The sequence below is a fragment of the Plecotus auritus genome (genome assembly GCF_963455305.1).
Source record: "Plecotus auritus genome assembly, chromosome: 9".
Lineage (NCBI taxonomy): Eukaryota > Metazoa > Chordata > Mammalia > Chiroptera > Vespertilionidae > Plecotus > Plecotus auritus.
In genome coordinates, this window is record NC_137783.1 from 155,215,043 (window position 1) to 155,240,420 (window position 25,378).

The following is a 25,378-nucleotide window of genomic DNA, read 5'->3' on the forward strand; positions in this document are numbered from 1 at the left end:
CGGCTGCCCCGTCTCGCATTCCCACCAGCAGGGCACGGGCTCACGGCCCCCACGTCCTTGCCAACCCGTTCTGTGTTTGAAAACAGCCACTCCCGCTGGGCGTGCGGGCTGGGGGGAGGGGGGCTCGCCACGGTGCACAGAGGCTGCCAGCCGAGGCCGCTGCGGTCACACGGGCGTTTGTCAGCCGCTCTGGCCGCGGGTGGACGCAGGGAGCTGGGGCCGGAGGCTGCGGCAGGACGCGGGGAGAAGAGGTGTGTGAGAGCGCGGGACGCGGGGAGCGCCCCGTGAGCACCCCAGACCTGCCGGCCTCGCCCAGACCGTGTCCGTCCCTTCCTGGCCCTTTATTGATGTCGGGGGTGGGAAGGCAGCCGCGTGGAGCGGCTCTGCGCTGCGTGGATCCGGCCTAGCTGAGGCTCAGCCGGGCGTGGGCGCCGGGCACAGCGCTGGGGTCCCGGAGCCACCATCAGAAGGACCTCTTGCTGACGGCAGAGGGACCCTTTTCATAGTAGTCGTCGCTGGTGACCCACATGTCCTTGAAGGTGGAGAGCGAGCACAGGACGGAGCCGCCCACCCAGGCGCTGTACACGGAGCAGGGGCAGGTGGACACCTGCGGGGGGGGGGGGGGGCGCAGAGAGGGGAGGGCAGGGGGCGGGGTCAGGGGCCAGAGAGCGGGAGAAACCAGAATCAGTACTGCTCTAAACTGGGGGCACAAGCCCGGCCGGCGGGGCTCAGGGGTTGAGCACTGACCCATGAACCAGGAGGTCAGGGTTCGATTCCCGGTCAGGGCACAGGCCCGAGTTGCGGGCTCGATCCCCAGTGGGGGGGCGTGAAGGAAGCAGCTGATCCATGATTCCCTCTCATCATTGATGTTTCTCTCTCTCTCCCTCTCCCTTCCTCTCTGACATCAATACAAATATATTTAAAAGAAAATAAAATAAAATAAATTGGGGGCGCCGAAACCGGTTTGGCTCAGTGGATAGAGCGTCGGCCTGCGGACTGAAGGGTCCCAGGTTCGATTCCGGTCAAGGGCGTGTACCTTGGTTGCGGGCACATCCCCAGTGGAAGGTGTGCAGGAGGCAGCTGATGGATGTTTCTCTCTCATCGATGTTTCTAGCTTTCTATCCCTCTCCCTTCCTCTCTGTAAAAAATATCAATAAAATATATTTTAAAAAAATAAAAATGAAAATAAAATAAATTGGGGGCACAAAATACCAATTCCCGAATGGACTTCTTCCCCCGCCCCCCCCCCCCCCCCCGCTGTCCAGATGCCAGATGTTGAACAGTCCACGCCCCCCTGCCCCTCGCTGCCTCCCTGCAGCTGGCCGTGGCCTTCGGCGAGTGCCTGGCGCTGGGCTCACCCCACCCTCACTCTCCCCGACCCCCGCCTGCTCTGAGCCACCAGCACCCCTCGCCCAAATCACAGCATCGCTTCCACCCGCATCGACAGCCTGCCTCGCGTCCCGACAGCTGGCCGCCCCGCGCCCGAGCCTGTCCGGCACCTGCTGGGTCGGGCACCTGCTGGGTCGGGCGTTGCTCTGCTCAGCAGGGTCCCACGGTCTGGGAGGGGGGGCAGCCTTCCCTGGCTTCTCTGAGCCCCTCTGCCTTCCGCTCTCTCAGCCTGCCAGCCCCTCCCAGCGCCCTCCAGACAGCAGCCCCACGGCTCCCTCACTCCTGCAGGCATTTCTCAGCGGCACCTCCCAGGAGCCCCCACCCCTCCTTCCTCAGCTGCGTGTAGCCCTGTGACGCTCACGTCTGGGGTCAGGGGTCAGGGCACGTGGACTTGCTCTGTCCGTCTGTCCCCCCACTGGAAGGGGAGCTCAGGGGGTGCCCCTTCCGTGCGCTGTGCCCCACGCGCCGGGCAAGCACCTGGCGCCTCGGAGGCTTCCGGAAATGCCTGCCCCAGGCGGACGGGGGGACCTACCTTCACGTTAGTTGTCGGGGACACCAGGGCGGACAGCTCTCTCTGCATCCGGGCCCTCAGGCTGGGGGAGGAGCCGGTGCCTCCGGACAGCAGGACGTTCCGGAAGAGGGGTCTCTGGAGGTCGGGCCTGCAGGAGCTGATGCTGCGGAGGGCGATCATGTGGGCGCCCAGGCTGTTCTTCCCTGTGGGGGCGCAATCACACCTGACAGATCCAATGCTAGCACCCGTGGGAGTCCTCGGCTGTTAAGGGGGGGGTACGGGGGGGGTTACAGGATACAACCCACATACAACGGTCAGCAACGTGGCGGGCACACAGCAGGTGCTTAATAAGTGACAGCTGGCTCCAGAGGCACTTTTAAAATGGGGCGTAAACTTGCTATTACTCGCTACTCGAAGCACAACCCTCTCCCAGCCGCCCCAGCTCCTTCTCCGGCACGGCGTCTGCATGTCCGTGTCCGCCTGTCCCTGTCTGCCTGTCCGTGTCTGCCTGTCCCTGTCCGCCTGTCCATGTCCACCAGTCCATGTCCCCTGGTCTGTGTCCGCCTGTCCGTGTCCCCTGGTCTGTGTCCGCCTGTCCATGTCCACCTGTCCATGTCTGCCTGTCCGCGTCTGCTTGTCCCTGTCCGCCTGTCCATGTCCACCTGTCCATATCCCCTGGTCTGTGTCCGCCTGTCCGTGTCCACCTATCCATGTCTGCCTGTCCGTGTCTGCCTGTCCGTGTCCACCTGTCCCTGTCCACTGTCGTGTCTGCCTGTCCGTGTCCGCCTGTCCCTGTCCACTGTCGTGTCTGCCTGTCCCTGTCCGCCTGTCCGTGTCCACCAGTCCATATCCCCTGGTCTGTGTCCGCCTGTCCGTGTCCGCTGTCGTGTCTGCCTGCCCGTGTCTGCCTGTCCGTGTCTGCCTGTCTGTGTCCACCAGTCCATGTCCCCTGGTCTGTGTCGGCCTGTCTGTGTCGGCCTGTCCGTGTCCACCAGTCCATATCCCCTGGTCTGTGTCCGCCTGTCCGTGTCCGCTGTCGTGTCTGCCTGCCCGTGTCTGCCTGTCCGTGTCTGCCTGTCTGTGTCCACCAGTCCATGTCCCCTGGTCTGTGTCGGCCTGTCTGTGTCTGCCTGTCCGTGTCCTCCTGTCCCTGTCTGCTGTCGGTGTCTGCCTGTCCATGCACACCTGGCCACGTCCGCCCATCCACGTCCCGTCCGCTCAGCCGGCCCCGCCCCGCGGCTCACCTATGAGGTCCGGCTGGAAAAGCGCCTCCATGCAGAGGAACTGCTCCGGCCCCAGCTCGATCTCCCGGCCGTCGGGCAGCTGGTGCTTCTGCACCGGGCACACCGCGAGGGCTGCCGCCTTCTCCTTGTCAAAGTCCAAAGCCACGTAACAGCATTTCTCTTTCAGGTCCCGGACGTACTCCCGGTCGCCTGGGGAGGAGGGAGAGCCCGGCGGGAGGAGGGGGAGGGTGAGGCGGCTCACAAACCCGGCTCGCTCCTCGCGGTAGGGGCGCTATTTCCACTTTGGTCTCGGATCCCAGCCCCTCCTGGTGAAATGCACGCGGGGGCCTGGGTTCGTGGACTAGAACGCAGAATAGTGATGCCTGAACGAGGATGCACACGTCTGAAAAATGTCTGGCCGGCGTGGCTCAGGGGTTGAGCATCGACCTATGAGTCAGGAGGTCACAGTTCAATTCCCAGTCAGGGCACATGCCCGGCGTTGTGGGCTGAAGCCCCAGTGTGGGGCGTGCAGGAGGAAGTCAATGATTCTCTCTCATCATTGATGTTTCTCTCTCTCCCGCTCTCCCTTCCTCTCTGAAATCAGTATCTATGTATATAATATACTCTTTTAAAGAAACTTTTTTGAGGGTTAATCCTCACCTGAGGATATTTTCCCATTGGTCTTTTAGAGAGGGTGGAAGAGAGAGGGAGAGACAGAGAGGAATTTTAATGTGAAAGAAACACATCGATTGGTTGCCTCTTGCATGAGCCCCGACCAGGGACCGGGCCGGGGAGGAACCTGCAACCATGGTACATGACCTTGACAGGAATCGAACCCAGGACCCTTTGGCCCACAGGCCTATGCTCTATCCACTGAGCCAAACTGGCTAGGGCAAAATATATAATATATTTTTATTTATTTCAGAAAGGAAAGGAGAGGGGGAGAGAGATAGAAACATCAATGATGAGGGAGAATCATTGATCGGCTTCCTCCTGCACAATCCCTACTGGGGATCGAGCCTGCAACCTGGGCATGTGCCCTTGACCAGAATCGAACCCGAGACCCTTCAGTCTGCAGGCCCATGCTCTATCCACGGAGCCAAACCAGCTAGGGCAAAAAATATGTATTTTTAAAAAGGTAAAAGCCCTAGTTGATTGGGCTCCGTGGATAGAGCTTTGGCCCACGGACTGAAGGGTCCTCAGTTCGATTCTGTTCCAGGGCATGTACCTCAGTTGCAGGCTCGATTCTTGGCCTTAGTCCAAGGATGTGGAAGTCACTCAACCTTCCTAAGCCTCCTCCTCTGCAATAGAGATCATTGTCCCCCCTTGTGGCATGAGCAATGAGAGAATGTATGTAAGACGCTCACTCAACCCAGTACCTGCACAGGACAAGTACTCTGTAACCCTTAAATCATCATAAGGGTCAGCACCATTATCATTATCATCCCGTCACCATCATCATCACCACCATTATTATCATCATCACATCACTATCATCACCGCCACCATCATCACCACCATCATCACCATCATCACCACCATCATCATCACCACAATCACCACCATCACCACCATCATCACCACCATCATCATCACCACCATCACCACCACCATCATCACGATCATCACCACCATCATCATCACCATCACCATCATCACCATCATGATCACCACCATCATCATCACCATCATCATCATCACCTCCATCATCATCACCATCACCACCACCACCATCACCACCACCAAAATCATCACCATCATCACCACCATCACCATCACCACCACCACCATCACCACCACCACCATCACCATCACCACCATCACCACCACCACCACCATCACCATCACCACCAAAATCATCATCACCACCATCATCACCCCATCATCACCATCACCACCATCATCACCATCACCACCACCATCATCACCATCAAAATCATCACCATCATCACCACCACCATCATCACCATCACCATCATCATCACCATCACCACCACCATCACCATCAAAATCATCACCATCATCACCATCACCACCATCATCATCACCATCACCACCACCATCATCACCATCAAAATCATCACCATCATCACCATCACCACCATCATCATCACCATCACCACCACCATCATCACCATCACCACCATCATCATCACCACCATCATCACCCCATCATCACCATCACCACCACCATTATCACCATCAAAATCATCACCATCATCATCACCACCATCATCGCCATCATCATCATCATGACTGTCATCGTCAACCAACTAACTGTCCCTGGACAGAGATGGGTTGTTTCTGGAACTTGGATGATGGTTAAGCAGCCTTCGCTTCAGAAACCGAGGGCTATAGGCTGAACAACCCCAAAAGGCTATTAGCGCGGGGGCTGGTGTATCTGGCCCACCATACGGCTCCCACCTGTGCCCAGCAGAGAGTTCCCCTTTCTTGACAGCAGCTGCATGAGGTACAGGGTGATATCTTGGCCCGCCACGTCCATCTGCATCGTCGACTGGTGCAGCGGACAGCCCTCAAGGATGGGCACAAAGTGCGTCATTCCTTCTCCGGATTCGATAGCCGTTCCTACGCAAGAGAGCACACGGGCACCGTAAAGCGGGGGCATGGCACCCCTCACCACCCATCAGATCGGCGGGAAGAGATGGCGAGGGGGGCGTCCTGGGAGGGGAAGGCCGAGGGTCTGAGGAGCCAACTGTCCCCCCGGAGGGATGAGCTGGGCTGGAGGACTTCTGGGTCAGACCGGGGCCGACTCCGCAGGACAGGAAGTCTACAGGCATCTTAGCAAAGCAGCACCCGGGGCCCAGCAGCAGCTGCCGCAGAGGTGAAGGCGGGAGGGAGCGGCGAGCTCTCAGCCCTGTCCCGTGGGGACTGTCTGTCTGCGGGCAATGCGGGCCCGGGGACCCTCGGGAAGGCCTGGGATGGCGAGGGGTCGGCGTGCTATGGAGGAGGCATGCGTCCCGGTGAGCGGCAGGAGGGAGGGCGTGGTGCTGGGGACGGGGCCTTGCTGTGTGGAGTGGCGTCTCCTGGAAGCGTCCACAGCTGACCGGGGGCCTGGGCAGCTGGCCTCTTTCGCCTGTTGAGTCTGGTAACCGAGAACTTCAAGTTTACAGGAAGGCAGCCCATCACCCTCACGCACACGCCAAACTCCCAGGCACCGTTGCAGCCAAGGGGACCCCACAGCACAGCCAAGGGCAGCAGGCCCCGGCCGAAGGGGTGACATCTCCAGAGTGCAGGGCCGCTGCAACGCTCAACGATCCGTCCATGTTGCCCGGAAGGTGTGCTCAATGGTTAGAGCATCGGTCTGCCCACCAAAGGGGTCACAGGTTCAAGTCCAGGTCAAGGTCAAGTCCCCGGGTGACAGGCTTGATCCCTGGCCCCGGGTCGGGCCTAGGTGGGAGGCACACAATTGATGTGTCTCTCTCACGTCCACGTTCCTCTCGCTCTCACCGACCCCCCCCTCCCTTCTACTCGCTCTAAAAATCCAGGAAGAAGCCTGGCCAGTGTGGCTCAGTGGTTGGGCACTGAGAGGAGCACAGGGCGAGGGCGGAGGCTGGGGAAGGGCTGGGGGCACGCATTTGGTGGGTTCTCTTTTCTTGCACGATTTGCAGGGAGGTGTGGGCAGCGCGGGGCGGGCGTGGGGGGGCTCCAGGGGCTTCCGGGGGCCGCTCACCCGAGGTCAGGCCGGAGGAGAAGAGAGACAGGACCCCTTGGTTGACTATGTACAGGGCTGGCACCCTGAAGGTCTCGAACAGGACCTGTGGGGGGGATCAGGCGGCGCTGCAGCCAGGCCGGGGCGGGCGGGCCACCTTCTCTGCTGCGGCGTCCGGCTTGCGGGGGGCCCTGGCTCCCCCGGAGAGATGCAGACAAGGGGTCGGGAGCAGGGCCGCGGCACCCCGCCCGCCCGGGACTGTCTTCCCGTCTAACTGGGCTCACACCCTCCCGGGTGCCCTGCTGGTTTATCGTGGTGGACGATGCTGAGCCGCTGCCTCAGCGGAGCCGCTGTCCCTGCTGCTCTCGGGGGGCGGCCAGCAGCCCCCAAAGCCCTCATGAGACTCAGGGCGACCCACTTGCTCCCCAGTGACAGGAACGACAAAAGTGAAAGCCGTGCCCGGGCCGCTGGCTCCGTGGGTGGGGGGCCTGGCCCTGCGCACCCAGAGGCTGTGGGTTCGATTCCCGGTCAGGGCACGTGCGAGGCGGCAGGTTTGCTCCCTGGTCTGCGGGAGGCAGCCTATCGATGTTCCTCTCATCAGTGTTTCTCTCTCCCTCCCTCTCTCCGGCAATAAAAGCATGCCCTTGGTTTTATTTAAAAAACCAAGGATTTAAAAAGCCAGGGGTCCTCAAACTACGGCCCGCGGGCCACAGGCAGCCCGCCGAGGACATGGATCCAGCCCGCCGGGCGCCGCTGCCTGTCCTGCTTAGCAGCCGACGCGTCCCGGGCCCGCAGTGCGCATAGGAATTGGTTCATAGTTTTTTTTTAAACTATAGTCCGGCCCTCCAACGGTCTGAGGGACAGTGAACTGGCCCCTGTTTAAAAAGTCTGAGGACCCCTGCACCAGACGCTCAGTGCTAAGTGGCGTGGTCAGGAGAAGGTGCTGACTGAGCACAGGCGGGAGGGACAGGCGGGAGGGACAGGTGGGAGGGACAGGCGGGAGGGACAGGCGGGAGGGACAGGGCGGGAGGGACAGGCAGGAGGGACAGGCGGGAGGGACAGGCGGGAGGGACGGGGCGGGAGGGACAGGTGGGAGGGACGGGGCGGGAGGGACAGGGCAGGAGGGACAGGCAGGAGGGACGGGGCGGGAGGGACAGGCGGGAGGGATGGGGGAGGACGGATGGACAGGGAGACAGGCCCTTGTGTTTCCTGCTGTGGCGACCCCCTCAGGGCTGTGAACCGGACCCCACCTTGTCCACGCGAGAGACCAGGGACAGGAATGCGAGGGAGCAGGTGGCCGAGGGGGCAGGGACTCAGCTGCTGGACGCGGGGGCTCTGGCTCGGGGAAGCTGGCCGGAGGAGGAGGTCTCTCCTGCCAGAGGGTGACCCGGGGCTCAAAGGCTCCGGATACAGGACAGTCACTGCCCCTCGGAGGGTGAGAGGCGCCATCAGCGCAGCTCCAACCCCCACACTGCCAGGCAGGGCCATGGGGTGCCCCCGGGAAGTGGGGTGAGCCCCCGGGTGGTGGGTGAGCCCCCGGGAAGTGGGGTGAGCCCCTGGGTGGTGGGTGTGCCCCCGGGAAGTGGGGTGAGCCCCCGGGTGGTGGGTGAGCCCCCGGGTGGTGGGTGAGCCCCCAGGAAGTGGGGTGAGCCCCCGGGTGGTGGGTGAGCCCCCGGGAAGTGGGGTGAGCCCCCGGGTGGTGGGTGAGCCCCCGGGTGGTGGGTGAGCCCCCGGGAAGTGGGGTGAGCCCCCGGGTGGTGGGTGAGCCCCCGGGTGGTGGGTGAGCCCCCGGGAAGTGGGGAGAGCCCCCGGGTGGTGGGTGAGCCCCCGGGAAGTGGGGTGAGCCCCCGGGTGGTGGGTGAGCCCCCGGGAAGTGGGGTGAGCCCCCGGGTGGTGGGTGAGCCCCCGGGAAGTGGGGTGAGCCCCTGGGTGGTGGGTGTGCCCCCGGGAAGTGGGGTGAGCCCCCGGGTGGTGGGTGAGCCCCCGGGTGGTGGGTGAGCCCCCGGGAAGTGGGGAGAGCCCCCGGGTGGTGGGTGAGCCCCCGGGAAGTGGGGTGAGCCCCCGGGTGGTGGGTGAGCCCCCGGGTGGTGGGTGAGCCCCCGGGAAGTGGGGTGAGCCCCCGGGTGGTGGGTGAGCCCCCGGGAAGTGGGGAGAGCCCCCGGGTGGTAGGTGAGCCCCCGGGAAGTGGGGTGAGCCCCTGGGTGGTGGGTGTGCCCCCGGGAAGTGGGGTGAGCCCCCGGGTGGTGGGTGAGCCCCCGGGTGGTGGGTGAGCCCCCGGGAAGTGGGGTGAGCCCCCGGGTGGTGGGTGAGCCCCCGGGAAGTGGGGAGAGCCCCCGGGTGGTAGGTGAGCCCCCGGGAAGTGGGGTGAGCCCCCGGGTGGTGGGTGAGCCCCCGGGAAGTGGGGAGAGCCCCCGGGAAGTGGGGAGAGCCCCCGGGTGGTGGGTGAGCCCCCGGGAAGTGGGGTGAGCCCCCGGGTGGTGGGTGAGCCCCCGGGAAGTGGGGAGAGCCCCCGGGAAGTGGGGAGAGCCCCCGGGTGGTGGGTGAGCCCCCAGGTGGTGGGTGAGCCCCCGGGAAGTGGGGTGAGCCCCCTGGGTGGTGGGTGTGCCCCCAGGTGGTGGGTGAGCCCCCGGGAAGTGGGTGAGCCCCCGGGAAGTGGGGAGAGCCCCCGGGAAGTGGGGAGAGCCCCCGGGAAGTGGGGTGAGCCCCCGGGAAGTGGGGAGAGCCCCCGGGAAGTGGGGTGAGCCCCCAGGAAGTGGGGAGAGCCCCCGGGTGGTGGGTGAGCTGGAGACAAGCTGGGAGGCCAGCGCCGTGGTTTTCGTGAGGGTTGAGTTCACATGTCCACGTGGCAGGGCCGGGGGGGGGCGGGGGGCGGGCACCGGGCATGGGCCAGTGGAGTTCCGGGGCGTCTGCGGGGGTTGCTGGGTGACAGGCACATTGGACTCGAGGAGGGAAGCAGATTGCCCGGCGCGGTGGGCCTCGCCCGATCAGGGGAAGGTCTGCTAGAGCCCGCGGCCTGACCCCCCCGTGACAGGAAGCCCCCCGACCTGCGGCCCTCCGACCGGGGACACGGGCCCCGCCTCTGGGTGGCCCTTAGGCCAGCGGCTCTCCTGGGCTCCGGCCGCTGACCGCCTGGACGGTCACCCCCATAAAGGCACAGCCAGGCCTGTGTCACCCCTCTTCCCACAAACGTGTCCCCTGCACGTCTGTTTCTCTGGAGGAGCCTGGCTGAGACCATTGGGGGCGCACGCTCCCTCGGGGTGGGGGCACCCTGCCTCTCTCTCCGCTGTCCACCTCGCGGGCCCTGTGCCCCGTCCACGGGGACCCCGGCCGTGGCCACATCGGGGACTCCTGCCACGTGGGGAGGCGGGTCCCGGGGTCCCTCAGCGGCGCCCCACCCCTGGGCTGGGGGTCCCCATGTCTCTTTCCCGGCACAGCAGAGCCTCCCCCACCCCCGTGTGCAGAGGGCGCCGTGGCGGCGGGGGCTGCCCTTGGGGTCACCGCCCGCTGAGGGAGGCCCCGCCGAGGGGGGCCAGGGTGCGGGGCCAGGCGGGGACCCTGCTCTGCTTCATCGGCGCATCCCAGTCCTCAGGGGGGAAGCTGCGGGCGTGACTGGCACGTGGGCACGCGGCCCCTACAGCCCCCCCTCCCCCCACCTGCCTTCCTCCCCCCCCCCCGCGCCCGCCTCTAACCTGGGCCATTCTCTCTTTGCTGGCCTTGGAGTTGGAGGGCGGCTCCGTGAGCAGCATGGGGTGCTGCTCCGGGGGCACGCGGAGCACCTGGTAGAAGGAGTGGTGCCAGATCTGGGGGGACACGTGAGGGCGGCCGTGAGCGCAGGCCCCACCTGCGGGCGGACCGGGCACCTCCTGTGGACGTGGCCCTGACGGGACGGGAGCACGCGCCCGGGTAAAGGGCCTCGTGGTCTCCCTGGAGGGCGGTCCCGGCCCTGAGACCACGGGGAGCCCGGGATTGGGGGGGGGGGGCACCTGAGCGCCCGGGGTCAGGCCCCGCAGAGTCCCCACCACCGCCCACGGGTGGCGGGCAGGGCCGGGAGCTGGAGACGCGCGGGGGCTGGTGCCGCGGGGACCTCCCTCCCGGCGCCGAGGCTGTGGGCCGGGCCGGGCCGCCCGGCAGGACGGAGCCTACCTTCTCCAGGTGGTCCCAGTTGGTGACCGTGGCCCGCGAGATGGGGTACACCAGGTTGAGTTTCTCTCGTTGCTTCTGAACCTCGTCGCCGATGAACCAGACTTTCTTGTCCAGCCCCACCAACAGGTCCTGGGGAGGCGGGGACCGGCGTCGGGGGGGGGGGCTACCTGGGCCCGCCTGCGTGCGTGACCGCTGTCGGGATGGCTCCCGGTCACGGCTGGCTCTGTGGCCTCGCAAGCCTGCACCCCATTTCAAAACGCCCCTGAGAGGTGTCAGCCAGTGACCCCCAGGGGCGGGGGCTGCCGGGGGCCACTGCTTGGACGCAGGTCCTGACCACATCTGGTGGGGACCGCGAAGAAGGGGGGGAGGGGGTGAAGGGACCGTGTCGGGGGGCAGGCACCGGCTTCCACATTCGCTTCAGGGTGTTGGCGGGGGGAGGGCCTGCCAGCTGCCCTTTGAGGAGGGGGAGGAACCCAGCCTCTTGCAGATCCGCCCTCGTGGTCACTCCGGGGGGTGCCAGGGGTCCCTGTGGGATCTGGTGCTGCCAGTGTGGCCCTGGCTCTGGGGGATCAGGGGAGACCTAGGCCACAGACCTGCTGAGGCAGAGAGCATGGGGGGCCGGCCCTCGCCTTCGCCCACCCTCGCTCCCTCCTGCTGACCTCGGCCCCACCTGCTCAGAGGGCTCTGCGGGAGGGACGGCCCAGCACCCAGCGCCCAGCCCAGTGCCCAGCCCAGCACCCAGCCCCCAGCACCCAGCGCCCAGCGCCCAGCGCCCAGCCCCTAGCACCCAGACCAGTGCCCAGCCCCCAGCCCCAGCCCAGCCCCCAGCCCCTAGCACCCAGACCAGTGCCCAGCCCCCAGCCCCAGCCCAGCCCCCAGCCCCCAGCCTCCAGCCCCCAGCCCCCAGCCCCCAGCGCCCAGCCCAGCCTCCAGCACCCAGCACCCAGCGCCCAGCCCCAGCCCAGCCCCCAGCCCCCAGCCCCCAGCCCCAGTCCCAGCCCCAGCCCCAGCCCCCAGCCCCCAGCACCCAGCCCAAGCACCCAGCCCAGCCCCCAGCACCCAGCCCCCGGCACCCAGCCCCCAGCACCCAGCCCAGCGCCCAGCCCCAGCCCCAGCCCCCAGCACCCAGCCCAGCCCAGCCCCAGCCCCAGCCCCTAGCCCAGCCCCCAGGCCAGCCCCAGCCCAGCCCAGCCCAGCCCAGCCCAGCCCCAGCGAGGACGCCTTCTGTCGCTCACGTCATCGTCACAGCGCAGCTTCCCGAGGACAGTGGGGAAGACGGCCAGGGGCCCCTGTGCCCCCGCGAAGCCCACCTTGCTGGAGCCGGAGCCGAAGTCACAGATGAGGGGCACGCTCATGGCGTCCTGGGGCCCCGACAGGGCTGCGGGGAGACGGGGGCGTCCGTGCCCAGTGAGGCCTCCACCCGCCACGGATCTGCCAGCGTGGCCTCGGGCTCGGAGCTCACAGGCGGCTGCGCATGGCCAGGCGGCCGGCTCCCACCCCCGGGGCCGGGCCCTGCCGGGGCTGAGCCACCGCTGGCTGCCGTGGGCAATTGGCTGGGAAGGGGGACCTTTCCCGTGGCCACTGGCACGGGCCAGGCTGGAGGAGGGAGGCCCACAGTGAGCTCCGGGGCTAACACGTCTGCCCCCGCTCCCCCCACCCCTTCCCTGCTCCTGGCGGGCCGTGGCCTGCTCCACGGGGCTCCTCTGAAGCAGCCCCTCGCTCTCCCACTCACTGAGCAGGGCTGGAAAGGCCCCGGCAGGCCCGGCCGTGACCGCCCGCCCCTCTCCCCACCCCAGTACCGCCTCCCGGGCCGGCGCTGGCTCCTGGCCCCTTGGACACAGACCCTCCCTACGCCCTTCCAGTCAACATGCCCGTGGCTCCGCAAGTTTGGGAAACACGACAGAAACACAGAGAACAAGGTTATGACCACCCACAACCCTGCCCCTGCGGTTGCCAGTCATGTATATTTATCTAATACTAGAGGCCCGGTGCATGAAATTCATGCACGGGGGAGGGGGGGTGTCCCTCAGCCCAGCCTGCACCCACTCCAATCTGGGACCCCTCCAGGGATGTCTGACTGCCCGTTAAACGGGCAGTCGGACATCCCGCTCACAATCCAGGACTGCTGGCTCCCAACTGCCCGCCTGCCTGCCTTCCTGATTGCCCTTAACCCAGCCGTGGGCAAACTACGGCCCACGGGCCGGATCCGGCTGTTCTATCCGGTTCTCTTGCTCTCCCCTCCGCTCCTTTACTTTGAATTTATATGAGTTCACACAAACACTCCATCCATGCTTTTGTTCCGGCCCTCCGGTCCAGTTTAAGAACCCATGGTGGCCCTCGAGTCAAAAAGTTTGCCCACCCCTGCAACCGCTTCTGCCTGCCAGCCTGATCACCCCCTAACCACTCCCCTGCCAGCCTGATTGATGCCTAACTGCTCCCCTGCCAGCCTGTTTTCCCCTAACTGCCCTCCCCTGCAGGCCTGGTCACCCCTAACTGCCCTCCCCTGCAGGCCTGGTCCCCCCCAACTGCTCTCCCCTGCAGGCCTGGGTCCCCCCCAACTACCCTCCTCTGCCGGCCTGGTCACCCCTAACTGCCCTCCCCTGCAGGCCTGGGTCCCTCCCAACTGCCTTTCCCTGCAGGCCTGGTCGCCCCCAACATCCCTCCTCTGCCGGCTTGGTCACCCATAACTGCCCTCCCCTGCAGGCTTGATTGCCCCCAACTGCCCTCCCTTGCAGGCCTGGTCCCTCCCAACTGCCCTCCCATGCTGGCCATCTTGTGGTGGCCATCTTGTGTCCATATGGGGGCAGGATCTTTGACCACATGGGGGCAGCCATCTTGTGTGTTAGAGTGATGGTCAATCTGCATATTACCCTTTTATTAGATAGGATAGAGGCCTGGTGCACGGGTGGGGGCCAGCTGGTTTGCCCTGAAGAGTGTCCCGGATCAGGGTGGGGGTTCCCTTGGGGCGTGGGGCGGCCTGGGCGAGGGGCCTGTGGTGGTTTGCAGGCCGGCCACGCCCCCTGGCGACCCAAGCGGAGGCCCTGGTATCTGGGGTTTATTTATCTTCTACAATTGAAACTTTGTAGCCTGGAGCGGAGCCAAGCCTTCTGCTTGCTCTGAGGCAGCAGCCATTTTTTGGGGTGATTTATGTATCTTCTATAATTGAAACTTTGTAGCCTTAAGTGGAGGCCTGGGCCGGCCAGGGTGTGCGGAAAGCTTGGCTTCCTCCATCACCGGGGGCAACCCTAGCCTCCTGCTCTTTCCAGCTCCGTGGCTGCCGCCATTTCTGTTTGGATTTATGTATCTTCTATCATTGAAACTTTGTAGCCTTGAGTGGAGGCCTAGGCCGGCAAGGGCAGGCGGAAAGCTTGGCTTCCTCCATTGCCAGGGAAACCCAAGCCTCCCTCCTGCTCTCTGTGGCCATAGCCATCTTGGTTGGGTTTATTTGCATATTCGCTCCTGATTGGCTGGTGGGCGTGGCTGGTGGGTGTAGCAGAGTGATGGTTAATTTGCATATTACTCTTTTATTAGATAGGATAATAAAAGGCTAATATGGGCAGAACAACTGGCCGCTATGACACACACTGACCACTAGGGGGCAGACGCTCAATGCAGGAGCTGCCCCTGGTGATCAGTGTGTTCCCACTGGGGGAGCGCTGCTCAGCCAGAAGCCGGGCTCACGGCTGGCGAGCACAGCGGCCATGGCGGGAGCGTCTCCTGCCTCCACGGCAGCACTAAGGATGTCCAACTGCCGGCTTAGGCCCGCTCCCCCTCGGGGGGCGGGGTGATGGGCCTAAGCCATCAGTCAGACCTCCCCAGAGGGCTCCCGGACTGCGAGAGGGCATAGGCTGGGCTAAGGGGCTCCCCCACCCCCCGAGTTCACAAATTTCATGCACCGGGCCTCTAGTCTAATATATTTGTTTATCTCAGAGAGGAAGGGAGAGGGAGGGAGAGAGAAACAGCGATGAGGAGAGAGAATCACTGATTGGCTGCCTCCTGCACACCCCACACTGGGGATGGAGCCCGCAGCCCAGGCCTGTGCCCCGACGGGGAATCGAACCCTGACCTCCTGGTTCCTAGGTCGATGCTCAGCCCCTGAGCCAGCGGAGCCACCACATGTATTTGAGTTGGCTTTAACCTGTCTCTGTATCATTTTAAAAAGTAATTATGCTCAAAAACGGAATCCATCTTCTTCAACCAAATCTGTCTCATGACCAATGTTTTCCTTAGAAGCGATTTTCATTCCTTTTCAGATGGAGAGAGACCCCGGTTCCCCACGGAAAACACAGGGACAAGCAGGTCCCGCTGACACAGACGCCATTGTGACCGCGGGGGGCGCCCTCAGTCCTTGGCCCAGCACAGCCTGCGCCCCGCGACCCCTGCCCAGCCCCGCGCCCCGCGACCCCGCGCTCCTGGCCCCGCCCTCATGGCCAGCCCCGGGCCTCCCGCCACATGCTCCTTGCGCCCCGCGCTCCTCCCCGCCCCCCTCCCGCGCCCCGCGCTCCTCCCCCGCGCCCCACACCCAGCCCCGCGCTCCTCCCCCCGCGCCCCACACCCCACACCCAGCCCCGCGCCCCTCGACCCCGCGCTCCTCGCCCCGCCCCCATGGCCAGCCCCGGGCTTCCTGACCCCCACTCCTGGCCCCGCGCTCCTCCCCCCGCGCCCCACACCCCACACCCAGCCCTGCGCTCCTCCCCCCGCGCCCCACACCCCACACCCAGCCCCGCACTCCTCCCCCCGCGCCCCACACCCAACCCGGCGCTCCTTGCGCCCCGCGCCCAGGCAGCAGCGCCCCGCTCGCACCTTGAGCTCTGGAAAGAGCCGCGGCCAGCGCGGGGTTCCCCATCGCCGGGCACTTGCTGGTCTGGCACCAGGACATGGTCTCTTTCTACCAACACATGCGGGAAAGAAGATTCCCGAAGGCGGTTCAAGACCATCGAGGCCAAAGCAGAGCCGCTAAGAACCACCCGAGGGCGGCCCGCCCCGCACCTGCCTCCCCGCCCGCCAGGGGGCAGGCCGCCACCCGAAGGCTCGCAGGATCTGTCCGCAAAGGCGCAGGCACCGTCCCCGAGTCCCAGGGAGTCCCAGGCCTCCCTCTGCCGCCGCCTGTCCGCCCGCCCCGCACCCGCACCCCCACCCAACAATCGCCTGTGTGCTGTAACAGCGCCCCGCCTCCGCCCAGGCTCCCGGCTCCCCCTCTGCGCTTCCTCTGGGGGAGCCCCCAGGCCTCCCCGGGGGTGGGAGCTGAATGGGCTGCAACCGTGGTCAGAAGCGCCCAGGTGTCCATCCGGGACAGGCAGGCAGGAGCGGAAGAGGGAGCAGTCCCCTGGGGGGGGGGGGCATCCCGCACTGGATGGAAAGCGGGGTGCGCCAGGTGTGGGCAGGAGGGGCGCTAGCAGGGACCCCCCCCATGCCATCTCCACAAACCCTTCAGAATGGCCGCCTGGATGCTGACCGTCACCACCCCGACCAGGTCCAGCTGGGGACACCCTCTCTTTCCCCGAGGAAACAGGTGATGGTGGGCAGTCATGTCCTAGGCCGATATTTTCCCTGCCAGAGATCCACTTAGATCTTTACTGAGCCCCTTTGCCTTTTTGCCTCTAAGATAACACATCTGTGAGATGTCTGGGTCACTTGTAACGTCCCTTTTTCTGGAGCCCCTGGGGCACAACCAGCTGTGGTGGGCGCCAGGACAGAGACCACAAATCCCTTCATTATCATGTTCATCGTCCCTGCACCCACCTAAGCATGTGTCCATCATTTCACTTTTTATCCAATCCCAGGGGTCCCCCCCCCCTTTTGCTTTCTCCTGCCTCTCTAGTCCATCCCCAAGGGATTTCATGTAACCCGCCTACGTCCCTCCTTTGATGGCCATGTATAAACACAGATGTAACCCGCCATTCTCCGGAGCATCATCTCAATACGTTGAGGTTCCGCTTCCCGGCATCTGTCGACAGTTTGGCTCCAATAAACTCACACAAATTCTTTACAGGTTTCAGTGGTGCTTTTACATTAACATTTCTCATTGGAGTTTCAGGCATCGAAGGATGTATTAAGTCATACAACCTTTGGCTAAAAGAACATCTTAGCAAGGCACATAAAAATGGGTAAAAGAACATCTTAGCAAGGCACTTAAAAATGGTCTCTGAGGCCAGGCCCGTGTGGCTCTGTGGGTAGAGCGCCAGGCTCCACACCAAAGGGTCTCGGGTTTGATTCCTGGTCAGGGCTCATGCTTTGGCGTCCTCACCCCCAAGGGTGAAGGGGCCTGATGTGGAAAGAGGGTCGTGCAGGTGGAGGGAGTGAAGGGGAGGCCCTGGCCCAGCATGACGGGGTCCCCTGCGATGGACAGACGCGCTGGCAGGGAGAACAGACGGCAGAGACGGGGTGCATCACTGTCCTCCAGACCTGGCCAGGCCCCTCACCTGCTCCAGAGGATGGAGGCGGGTGGGTGGCTCGGCCCAGGCCTGGTCCCCGGGCACAGCGGCAGCAGGAGCCGGGGGCGCCGGCTCTGGGGCTTCCCAGCCGCCTCCCGCCACCTCCACCTGCAGCTCCACTCCTGGGCAGAGGTCGGGGTCCGCTGAGGGTCCCGGGCGGGTTTGGGCCCCGGGCGCAGCGGCAGCATAAGTCGGGGGCGACGGCTCTGGGGCTACCCAGCCGCCTCCCGCCACCTCCACCTGCAGCTCCACTCCTGGGCAGAGGTCGGGGTCCGCTGAGGGTCCCGGGCGGGTCTGGGCCCCGGGCATCGGGGCGTCGGCCTCCTCCTGCAACAGCCGCGTTGTCTCCGCATCCGGGGGGCCCCTCTCAGGGTCCGTGATCGGCAGGTTCGTGCCGGGCTGGGTGCTGCCAAGTGCCTGAAGGACAAAGCCATTCCCGTGGTGACAGGAGCCGCAGCACGGCCCCCCACGCCACTCGGGGGGGACAGGCCGCGCTGCCTGCGGGTCAGCCTGGGCGGTGCCGCTTTAGAGAAAAGCACCTCACGGGCTCGGGCTCCAGCTCCGGCCCAAGACCAGGGGGCGGCCGGCCGGCGTGGCCAGTGGCTGAGCGTCACCTGATGCACCAGGAGGGCAGGGTGGATCCAGGATCGGGGCCCAGGCCCGGGGTGTGGGCTCCATCCCCAGTGGGGGGCGGGCAGGAGGCAGCCGGTCCGGGATTCTCTCTCAGCATTGATGCGTCCACTCTTTGTTGTTGCTGTTAATCCTCACCCGAGGGAATTTTCCCATTGATTTTCAGAGAGAGTGAAAGAGAGCCCTGACCGGTGTGGCTCAGTGGATAGAGCGTCGGCCTGTGGACTGTGGGGTCCCGGGTTCGATTCCGGTCAAGGGCATGTACCTTGGTGGCGGGCACATCCCCAGTGGGAGGTGTGCAGGAGGCAGCTGATCGATGTTTCTCTCTCATCGATATTTCTAACTCTCTATCCCTCGCCCTTCCTCTCTGTAAAAAATCAATAAAATATATTTAAAAAAGTAAGAGTAGAAGAGAGAGAAAGACAGAGTAACACCTATGGGAGAGGAACATGGATTAGTGCCTCCTGCTCGAGCCCCGATCAGGGCCTGGGCCGGGGAGGAGCCTGCAACCCAGGTACCTGCCCTGGACCGGAATCGAACCCGGGACCCTTCAGTCTGCAGGCCGACGCTCTATCCCCTGAACCACCCGGCCAGGGCACCATCGATGTTTCTCTCTCCTCCTCCCCCTCCTCTCTCTGAAATCCATAAAAACTTTTTTTTAAAGACCGGGCTGATGGTGAGCCCAGGAAGACATGGCCACGTCCCGGCCCCGGGCCTGTGGGTGGGGCCTCATGTGGAAATGGGGTGTCTGCCACAGAGGCCCGGCCGGGGGAGGGCGGGCCCCAAAGCCAGGGGCTGCCGAGGGTCCCGGTGAGGACTGTTCAGAGCGACACCGGGGAGGAGGCCAGGTGAGGGCGGAGGCCGAGGAGCGCCCGGATGGCGGCACCCCCAGGGGCGGAGGACCCCCAGGGCCTCCCAGGCAGCCCCCCCACACACCCACCCACCGGCCCCTGCCTTGTGGACTTCTGGCCCCTGGTCGGGGGACAATAGGTTTCTGTTTTTAGCCCCGGGAAAGCGTACAAAGCCCTTGGCCCCGGCGCCTCCGTTTCCCGCGGGCCGCCCAGGGGAGTGTAAGGCTCTTTCCCGCAGACATTCGGGGCTCGAGCCAAGGGATGCCGACGCCGCCCCGAAAGCTGCGCTGTGCACGCAGGGGGGCCGGCTGCCTCCCCACCCGCTGTCTCCATGGCCTCCAGGCCCGCCGCCGCCCCCGGACGTCCCAGGGGGACACTTACGTGGCTGCCGGGCTTCACCGATGCTGCTGAAAAGCAGACGGAAGAAAAGCAAGTGAGGGGACCGTCCTCACTGAGGGGCCCCCCGTCCCGCCCGACCCCCTCAGAGGGCAGCGGGGCCGGAGGCTCCATTACCAGTGACACCAGCGCGTCCGGGGCCACCACGCGGCACACTCCTGCTCGGGGTCCCCCCTCGGCCCCAGACCAAGGGGTCCCGGCGCCTCGGCCCCCGCCCGGCCCCAGATCCCGCCCCGCCTGGGAAAGCCCGGCCTGTGGTGGTGTGCACCCCGGAGCCTGCCTGAGCTGTGTGCGGTCGGAGAGGAATGCGGCAGATACAGGCACGCATCCCCCTCGCCCCCCAACACTGGACAATAATGCACTGCAGGGAAGACCTGGGGGTGAGGGCTGGGAGGAGGGGGCAGGGGGGGAAATGGGAGAGATCTGTAATACGACCCACAATAAAAATATATTAAATAATGAAATAAGATAATAATGAACCAGCCCGGCCGGCGTGGCTCAGGGGCTGAGCATCGACCTAGGAACCAGGAGGTCACGGTTCGATTCCCGGTCAGGGTGCAGGCCCGGGACGCGGGCTCCATCCCCAGTGGGGGGCGTGCAGGAGGCAGCCGGTCCATGGTTCCCTATCATCATCATCATCATCATCGATGTGCCTGTCGCTCTCTCCCTCTCCCCTCCTCTCTGACATCAATCCCACACGATGAAAGGGTCACATGCGCACTGACCCTAAGGGCGGGAGGACCCACTGCGATGCGCACTGACCACCGGGGGCGGACGCCGAGGGCAGGAGCTCCCCCTGGTGGTGAGGGCGCTCCCTCAGGGAGCTCCGGTGGCGGGAGCGTCTCCGGCCTCCTCCCCCGCAGCACTGAGGATGGTGACTGCGGCTCAGAGCCTCTGCGTGGGGCACCCTGGGGCACCGGGCCTGAGCTGGCAGGTGGACATCCCCTGAGGGGTCCGGGACTGCGAGAGGGCTCAGGCCGGGCTGAGGGACCTCCGCGCCCCCGCCCTCCGAGGGCACGAATTGTTGCACACCGGCCCCCAGTAAAAATATATTTAAAAAATAAAGAAAGCGAGCGCAGCTGTGTTCTGAGCGGAAAACGCCGTCAGGAACCTGCGGGGGCTCCGGGCTGCTGCTCTCTCCCGGCCGAGCGCTCTCCTCCACTCACCTCGTCTTCTCCACCAGATGATGGCGATGGCGATGATGAGAAAGGCCACCACAGACAAGACCAAGGTGCTGACAGCAAGGGATCTGGCTGCGGGTCCTGGGGGCACAGAGAGCGCTGTAGCGGGTAAGCGTGTCCCTCGCAGAAGGACACGCCACCCGCGGGGGCCGCCCTCCCAGAAGAGGGGCGAAGGCCCCGTGTCCCAGGGTGGGGCTCCGGTGCGAGCGTCAGGGACTCCTGGGCCGGAGGGCAGTGCCCCCGGAAGGTGGGGACGAGGGAGAGGGCAGGGCCAGCCCGGGACCCAGCTGCTGAGACCGCGCGGGGGCCTGGTCTCCCCGGTGACGTCACAGCACCAAGCGGAGCCACCCACAGGGACACGGGCGAGGGCAGGCCCCTCGGAGCTGCGGCCGCGGGCGGGGCCCCCAGCCCAGGAGGCGGAGGGACAGCAGTGACCCTGCCACGGTGCCTTCCTCCTCCAGCAGCTGTTTGGAAGTGTGTTTATTTTCCATTGATCCTCACCCAACGACATTTTTCCCATTGGTTCTTTTTGGAGAGAGAGAAGGGGAGAGGAGAGGGAGAGTCAGAGAGAGACGTCGATGTGAAAGTATGAGGGACACATCAATGGCCTGCCGCACGCCCCCCGACCAGGGCTGGGGATTGAGCCTGCAACCCAGGTACGTGCCCCTGACTGGGAATCGAACCCACCACCCTTTGGTCCACGGGCCGAGGCTCTAACCCCCGAGCCAACCCAGCCAGCACTCTGACCACTTGTGTTTAATCGCAGATTAGCTCCTAACTACGTTCTTTTTGTGGGGGGATGGGCATTAAATGTGTTTTAAGCCCGGCCGGCGTGGCTCAGGGGTTGAGCGTCGACCTGTGAGCCAGGAGGTCAGAGTTCGATTCCCGGTCAGGGCACAGGCCCGGGTTGTGGGCTCTACCCCAGTGGGGGGCATGCAGGAGGCAGCCGATCCATGATTCTCTCTCATCGTGGATGTTTCTCTCTCCCTCCCGCTCCCTTCCTCTCTGAGATCAATAAAAATATGTTAGAAAAGAAATAAAGAAATAAAGCCGCGCACACCCACCACTTCCTGCCTGCAGCCTCCGTCCTCCGGGCACAGCTGAGCCCTGACCCGCTGGCCCAGAGCCGGGCCGGGCCCTCTGTGCAGAGGCGGCTGCCCGGGGGAGAGGTGGGGTCCGCTTACCTGGCTCCGCGGGGGCTGTTGGGGCGCACACGGTGTCCCTCGTGGCGTTGCACGTCTGCAGGGTGGCGCCGGGGCAGCTGAGAGGAAGGAGCGAAGGACCGGAGCATCACTTCCCGGCCGGGCCAGCCCCCGCCCGGAGGGCCCACCGGCTCCGGGACCGTGGAGAGCCCAGCGAGGGAGTTGGGGGCCCCTGGGGTGCGGCTCTGAGGACGGCACCTGCTGGAGCCACGGCTCCCCCGAGAGGGAGCAGCCCCAGAGGAAGCCCATGGGGACAGGACAGGCCAGCGAGTCGAGAGAAGCCGAGCCCTGATCGAGCCGGACCTGCAGGTGGCGCTACTTTGGACCTGTCGGGTCCCGGGGCCACGGCTCACCGCGGTCCGAGGTCACTGAAGGGCCTACAACGCGCCTCACAGAAGTGCGCTGCTCTGCCCGCCGGCGTGGCCCAGGGGCTGAGCGTCGGCCCGGGAACCAGGAGGTCACGGTGCGATTCCCGGTCAGGGCACAGGCCCGGGATGCGGGCGCCATCCCTGGCGGGGGGCGTGCAGGAGGCGGCCGGTCCATGGTTCTCTCTCATCACTGACGTCTCTCCCTCTCCCTCTCCTTCCTCTCTGACATCGATGAAAACCTGTTTATTTTGCCAAAACCGGTTTGGCTCAGTGGATAGAGAGTCAGCCTGCGGACTGAAGGGTCCCGGGTTCGATTCCGGTCAAGGGCATGTACCTTGGTTGCGGGCACATCCCCCGTGGGAGGTGTGCAGGAGGCAGCTGATCGATGTTTCTCTCTCATCGATGTTTCTAGCTCTCTATCCCTCTCCCTTCCTCTCTGTAAAAAATCAATAAAATATATATATATATAAAACGTTTATTTTACAAAGGGAGCTCTTCTGCTCGGGTTTTCCCGCTCTCCTGTCTCCCCAGAAGGCCCTTCCCCTGCCCGGAGCTGCCCCCTCTGGAACCGCCTATGGCTCCCGCCTGCCCGCCCTCCTCGGGCCTCTGCTGTCTCCCACAGCCCCCGCCCTCCACCCCTCAGGGACCCGGCCAGGTCCCTGCGCTGGGGCTTCTGGGCCCGGCTCCACGGGGGCTTCGGAGGGCTGAGCGGGCCGTGGCGCCGTGGGTGGACGGAGCCCGGGCCCAAGGGCGGCCCCGGTGGAAGCAGCCAGGCCATTGGTTCGCTCGCATCGGCAGGCGCCTCCCCGGGGCAGGTGCTACCGGCGTCCGGACGGGAGGACCGAGGGGGCCGCTGCAGGACCCCAGGCAGACAGGCTACGGGCTGGGCGCGGGGACCCAGGCGGCACGGCTGCCCGCGCCCGAGGGGTACCTGGTGCAGCGGTGACAGCTCTCCGGACAGGGCTCCGAGGCGCAGTAGTACTCCCCGGGCTTGCACTGGCACTGCCGGTCCCGTGTTGGGGTGCAGTCACTCACCATCTCCTGATCTGCGGGGGAGGGGAAGGCTGAGTCAGCACCAGGGCAGGAATTCTGTCCCACCCATTACCGGCCCCTTCCAGGTCGCTGAGTCACAGGCACCGAATCCACAATCTCCCTCCCTTCTCACAGACGACAAGGTGACAACTGGACTCTATTTCCAGCCATCGGGGTGCCTGTGGACGGGTCAGAGGGGGATCCTGAAACTGGGGGGTGCCTGTGGACGGGCCAGATGGGGACCCTGAAACCTGGGGTGTCTGTGGAGGGGCAGCAGGTGCGCTTGCACTGTGGGCTGGGAGGACAAAGCCAGCTCTGTCCTCAGAAATACCCCAAATTATCCCTTTCATCTTGTTTACCCCCTAAAGGGCAGGTCAACACCCCCAGTGCTCTGTGAGTGACATAGCAGACAGCGAACGGGGCCGCAGAGAGCCCCAGGCGCCCTACCAGCTGGCGGTCAGCCCGCGGTCACCCCCACAGCCCGCCCAATGGCCTCCAAGGCCGGGCCCCGAAGCCTCCTGGGGTGCACAGCTTCATAGAGGAGGCGGGCCCTCACCCCCTCTCTGCCCAGCGTCTGAACTACAGGTGAGATGGAAATAAAGTGGGACCACAGCCCCAGCCCGAGACCAAGCCCGTCACCCACTCACCTGCGGCCCCGCCCCCCGCCCCGAGTCAGCATCCGTGACGTCACCCCCGGCCACGGGTGCAGCGTGGCACCGAGGGACCCAGGGGCACACGCCTCTGGGGCTGGTCTCTGTGGGGGGCACTGTGCGTAGTCACGTGTCGCTTTACCCCGCCTTCTCTGCCAGTGGACACGGGGTGGCTTCCAGTGATGGCACTGTACATGGACCGGCTCTGACACATGGGGGACAGCGGGCCCCGGTCTCAACGGGGGCGGGCGGGCGGGCGGGGAGTGGCATAGGCCCGTGGGAACGTCACTAACCTCACCCCAATGTTTCTTCCGAGTGCTGGCCCTGATCCCACGTCTCCCGTCGGGTCAGGAGTCCCCGCTGCCCTGCGCCCCCACGTCCGGCACCCGGCTCTGGCGGATGTGAGACGGTCCACCTCTCCACTCCTCAGAGACCCCTTCTTTTTCTCTCTTAATTATATTTTCATTGATTTTACTTATTCATTCATTTGGGCTAAGCTTCACCCGAGGATATTTTTACCCATTGATATTTTTTTTAATCTTCAAATGTAGACCTTTGGAAAACGCTTTTTGAAATTTAAAAAAAAATAATATATATATATATATATATATATATATATATATATATATATATATATCTCCTTATTGATTTCAGAGACGAAGGGAGAGGGAGGGAGAAATAGAAACATCAGTGAGGACAGAGAATGATTGACCGGCGGCCTCCTGCACGCCCCCTACCGGGGATTCGAAACCTGGGCACCTGCCCTGACCGGGAGGAACCATGACCTCCTGGTACACTGGTTGATGCTCAACCCCTGAGCCACGCCGGCCGGGCCCCACTGATTTTGTTAGAGAGAGTGGAAGGGAAGGGGAGAGAGAGAGGGAGAAACAGCGATGTGTGAGAGAGACAGACAGTGATGAGATGCCGCCCACCCACAACCCAACTGCGGCCAGGGATCGAGCCCGCCACCGAGGTGTGTGCAGCCCGCACCCCTCCGTCCTCCACGGACCCTCACCCACGGAGCCAAACCGACCAGGGCTGCTCTTACTGATTTTCCGAGAGAAGGGAGGGGGAGAGAGAGAGAAAAGTCGACGATAGAGAAGCACCGACCGCCTGCCTCCTGCACGCTCTCGACTGGGGACCGTACCCGCAACCCAGACCCGCGCCCTGACCCCGGAGCACGGGAGGACGCCCAGCACCGAGCCCCGCACGCCACGGGCCTCAGGGCCCCTCGTGTGCACGTCCATCGCTCCTGCCTCGTCCCCGCGGCCGCGCCTGCGTCTCTCTCCACTTCGGCTCCTTTTATTACTAGAGGCCCATGCGTGGAATCCAGGCACTGGTGGGGTCCCTAGCGGCTGCGGCTACGGCTGCTGGCTGCTGGCTGCTGGCCCGGTGCTCCCTCCCTGTCCCTCCCTTCCCTCAGCTGGCCCCACGCCCTGGTTGAACTCCCGGACAACTCCCAGGGGAGGGGACAGTTTGCACACTATGCTTTCAGTATAAGATCATCACCACCATCATTCAGGTTATCGTTATTATTTTAGCTTCCACCTTCCCACACTGACGGGCAGGCGCCGTGAGTCCTGGAAACGGGTCCTGTGTGCTGCCGCGTCCTCCCACTCTCCATCGCGGCTTCGCTTCCAACGCTTGGCAAACCGGGCCCCGGAGGGCGCCCCCCCTCGCAGCCCAGCGCCGTGCACC

At 64.5% G+C, this 25,378-nt stretch overlaps 1 protein-coding gene across 1 annotated transcript; it reads right to left on the reverse strand.

Moving 5' to 3' along the window:
• Window positions 1–463: 463 nt before the first annotated feature.
• Window positions 464–20,939, reverse strand: LOC308233815 (actin, aortic smooth muscle-like; the record flags this gene model as incomplete). Its single annotated transcript, XM_080640767.1, has 13 exons — window positions 464–607; window positions 1,922–2,103; window positions 3,145–3,333; window positions 5,548–5,709; window positions 6,815–6,899; window positions 10,483–10,593; window positions 10,937–11,065; window positions 12,172–12,314; window positions 15,740–15,824; window positions 17,359–17,787; window positions 19,233–19,258; window positions 20,414–20,509; window positions 20,930–20,939. The coding sequence occupies 13 exons, from the start codon at window positions 20,937–20,939 to the stop codon at window positions 464–466; spliced, it is 1,791 nt and encodes a 596-aa protein (XP_080496893.1).
• Window positions 20,940–25,378: the final 4,439 nt, after the last annotated feature.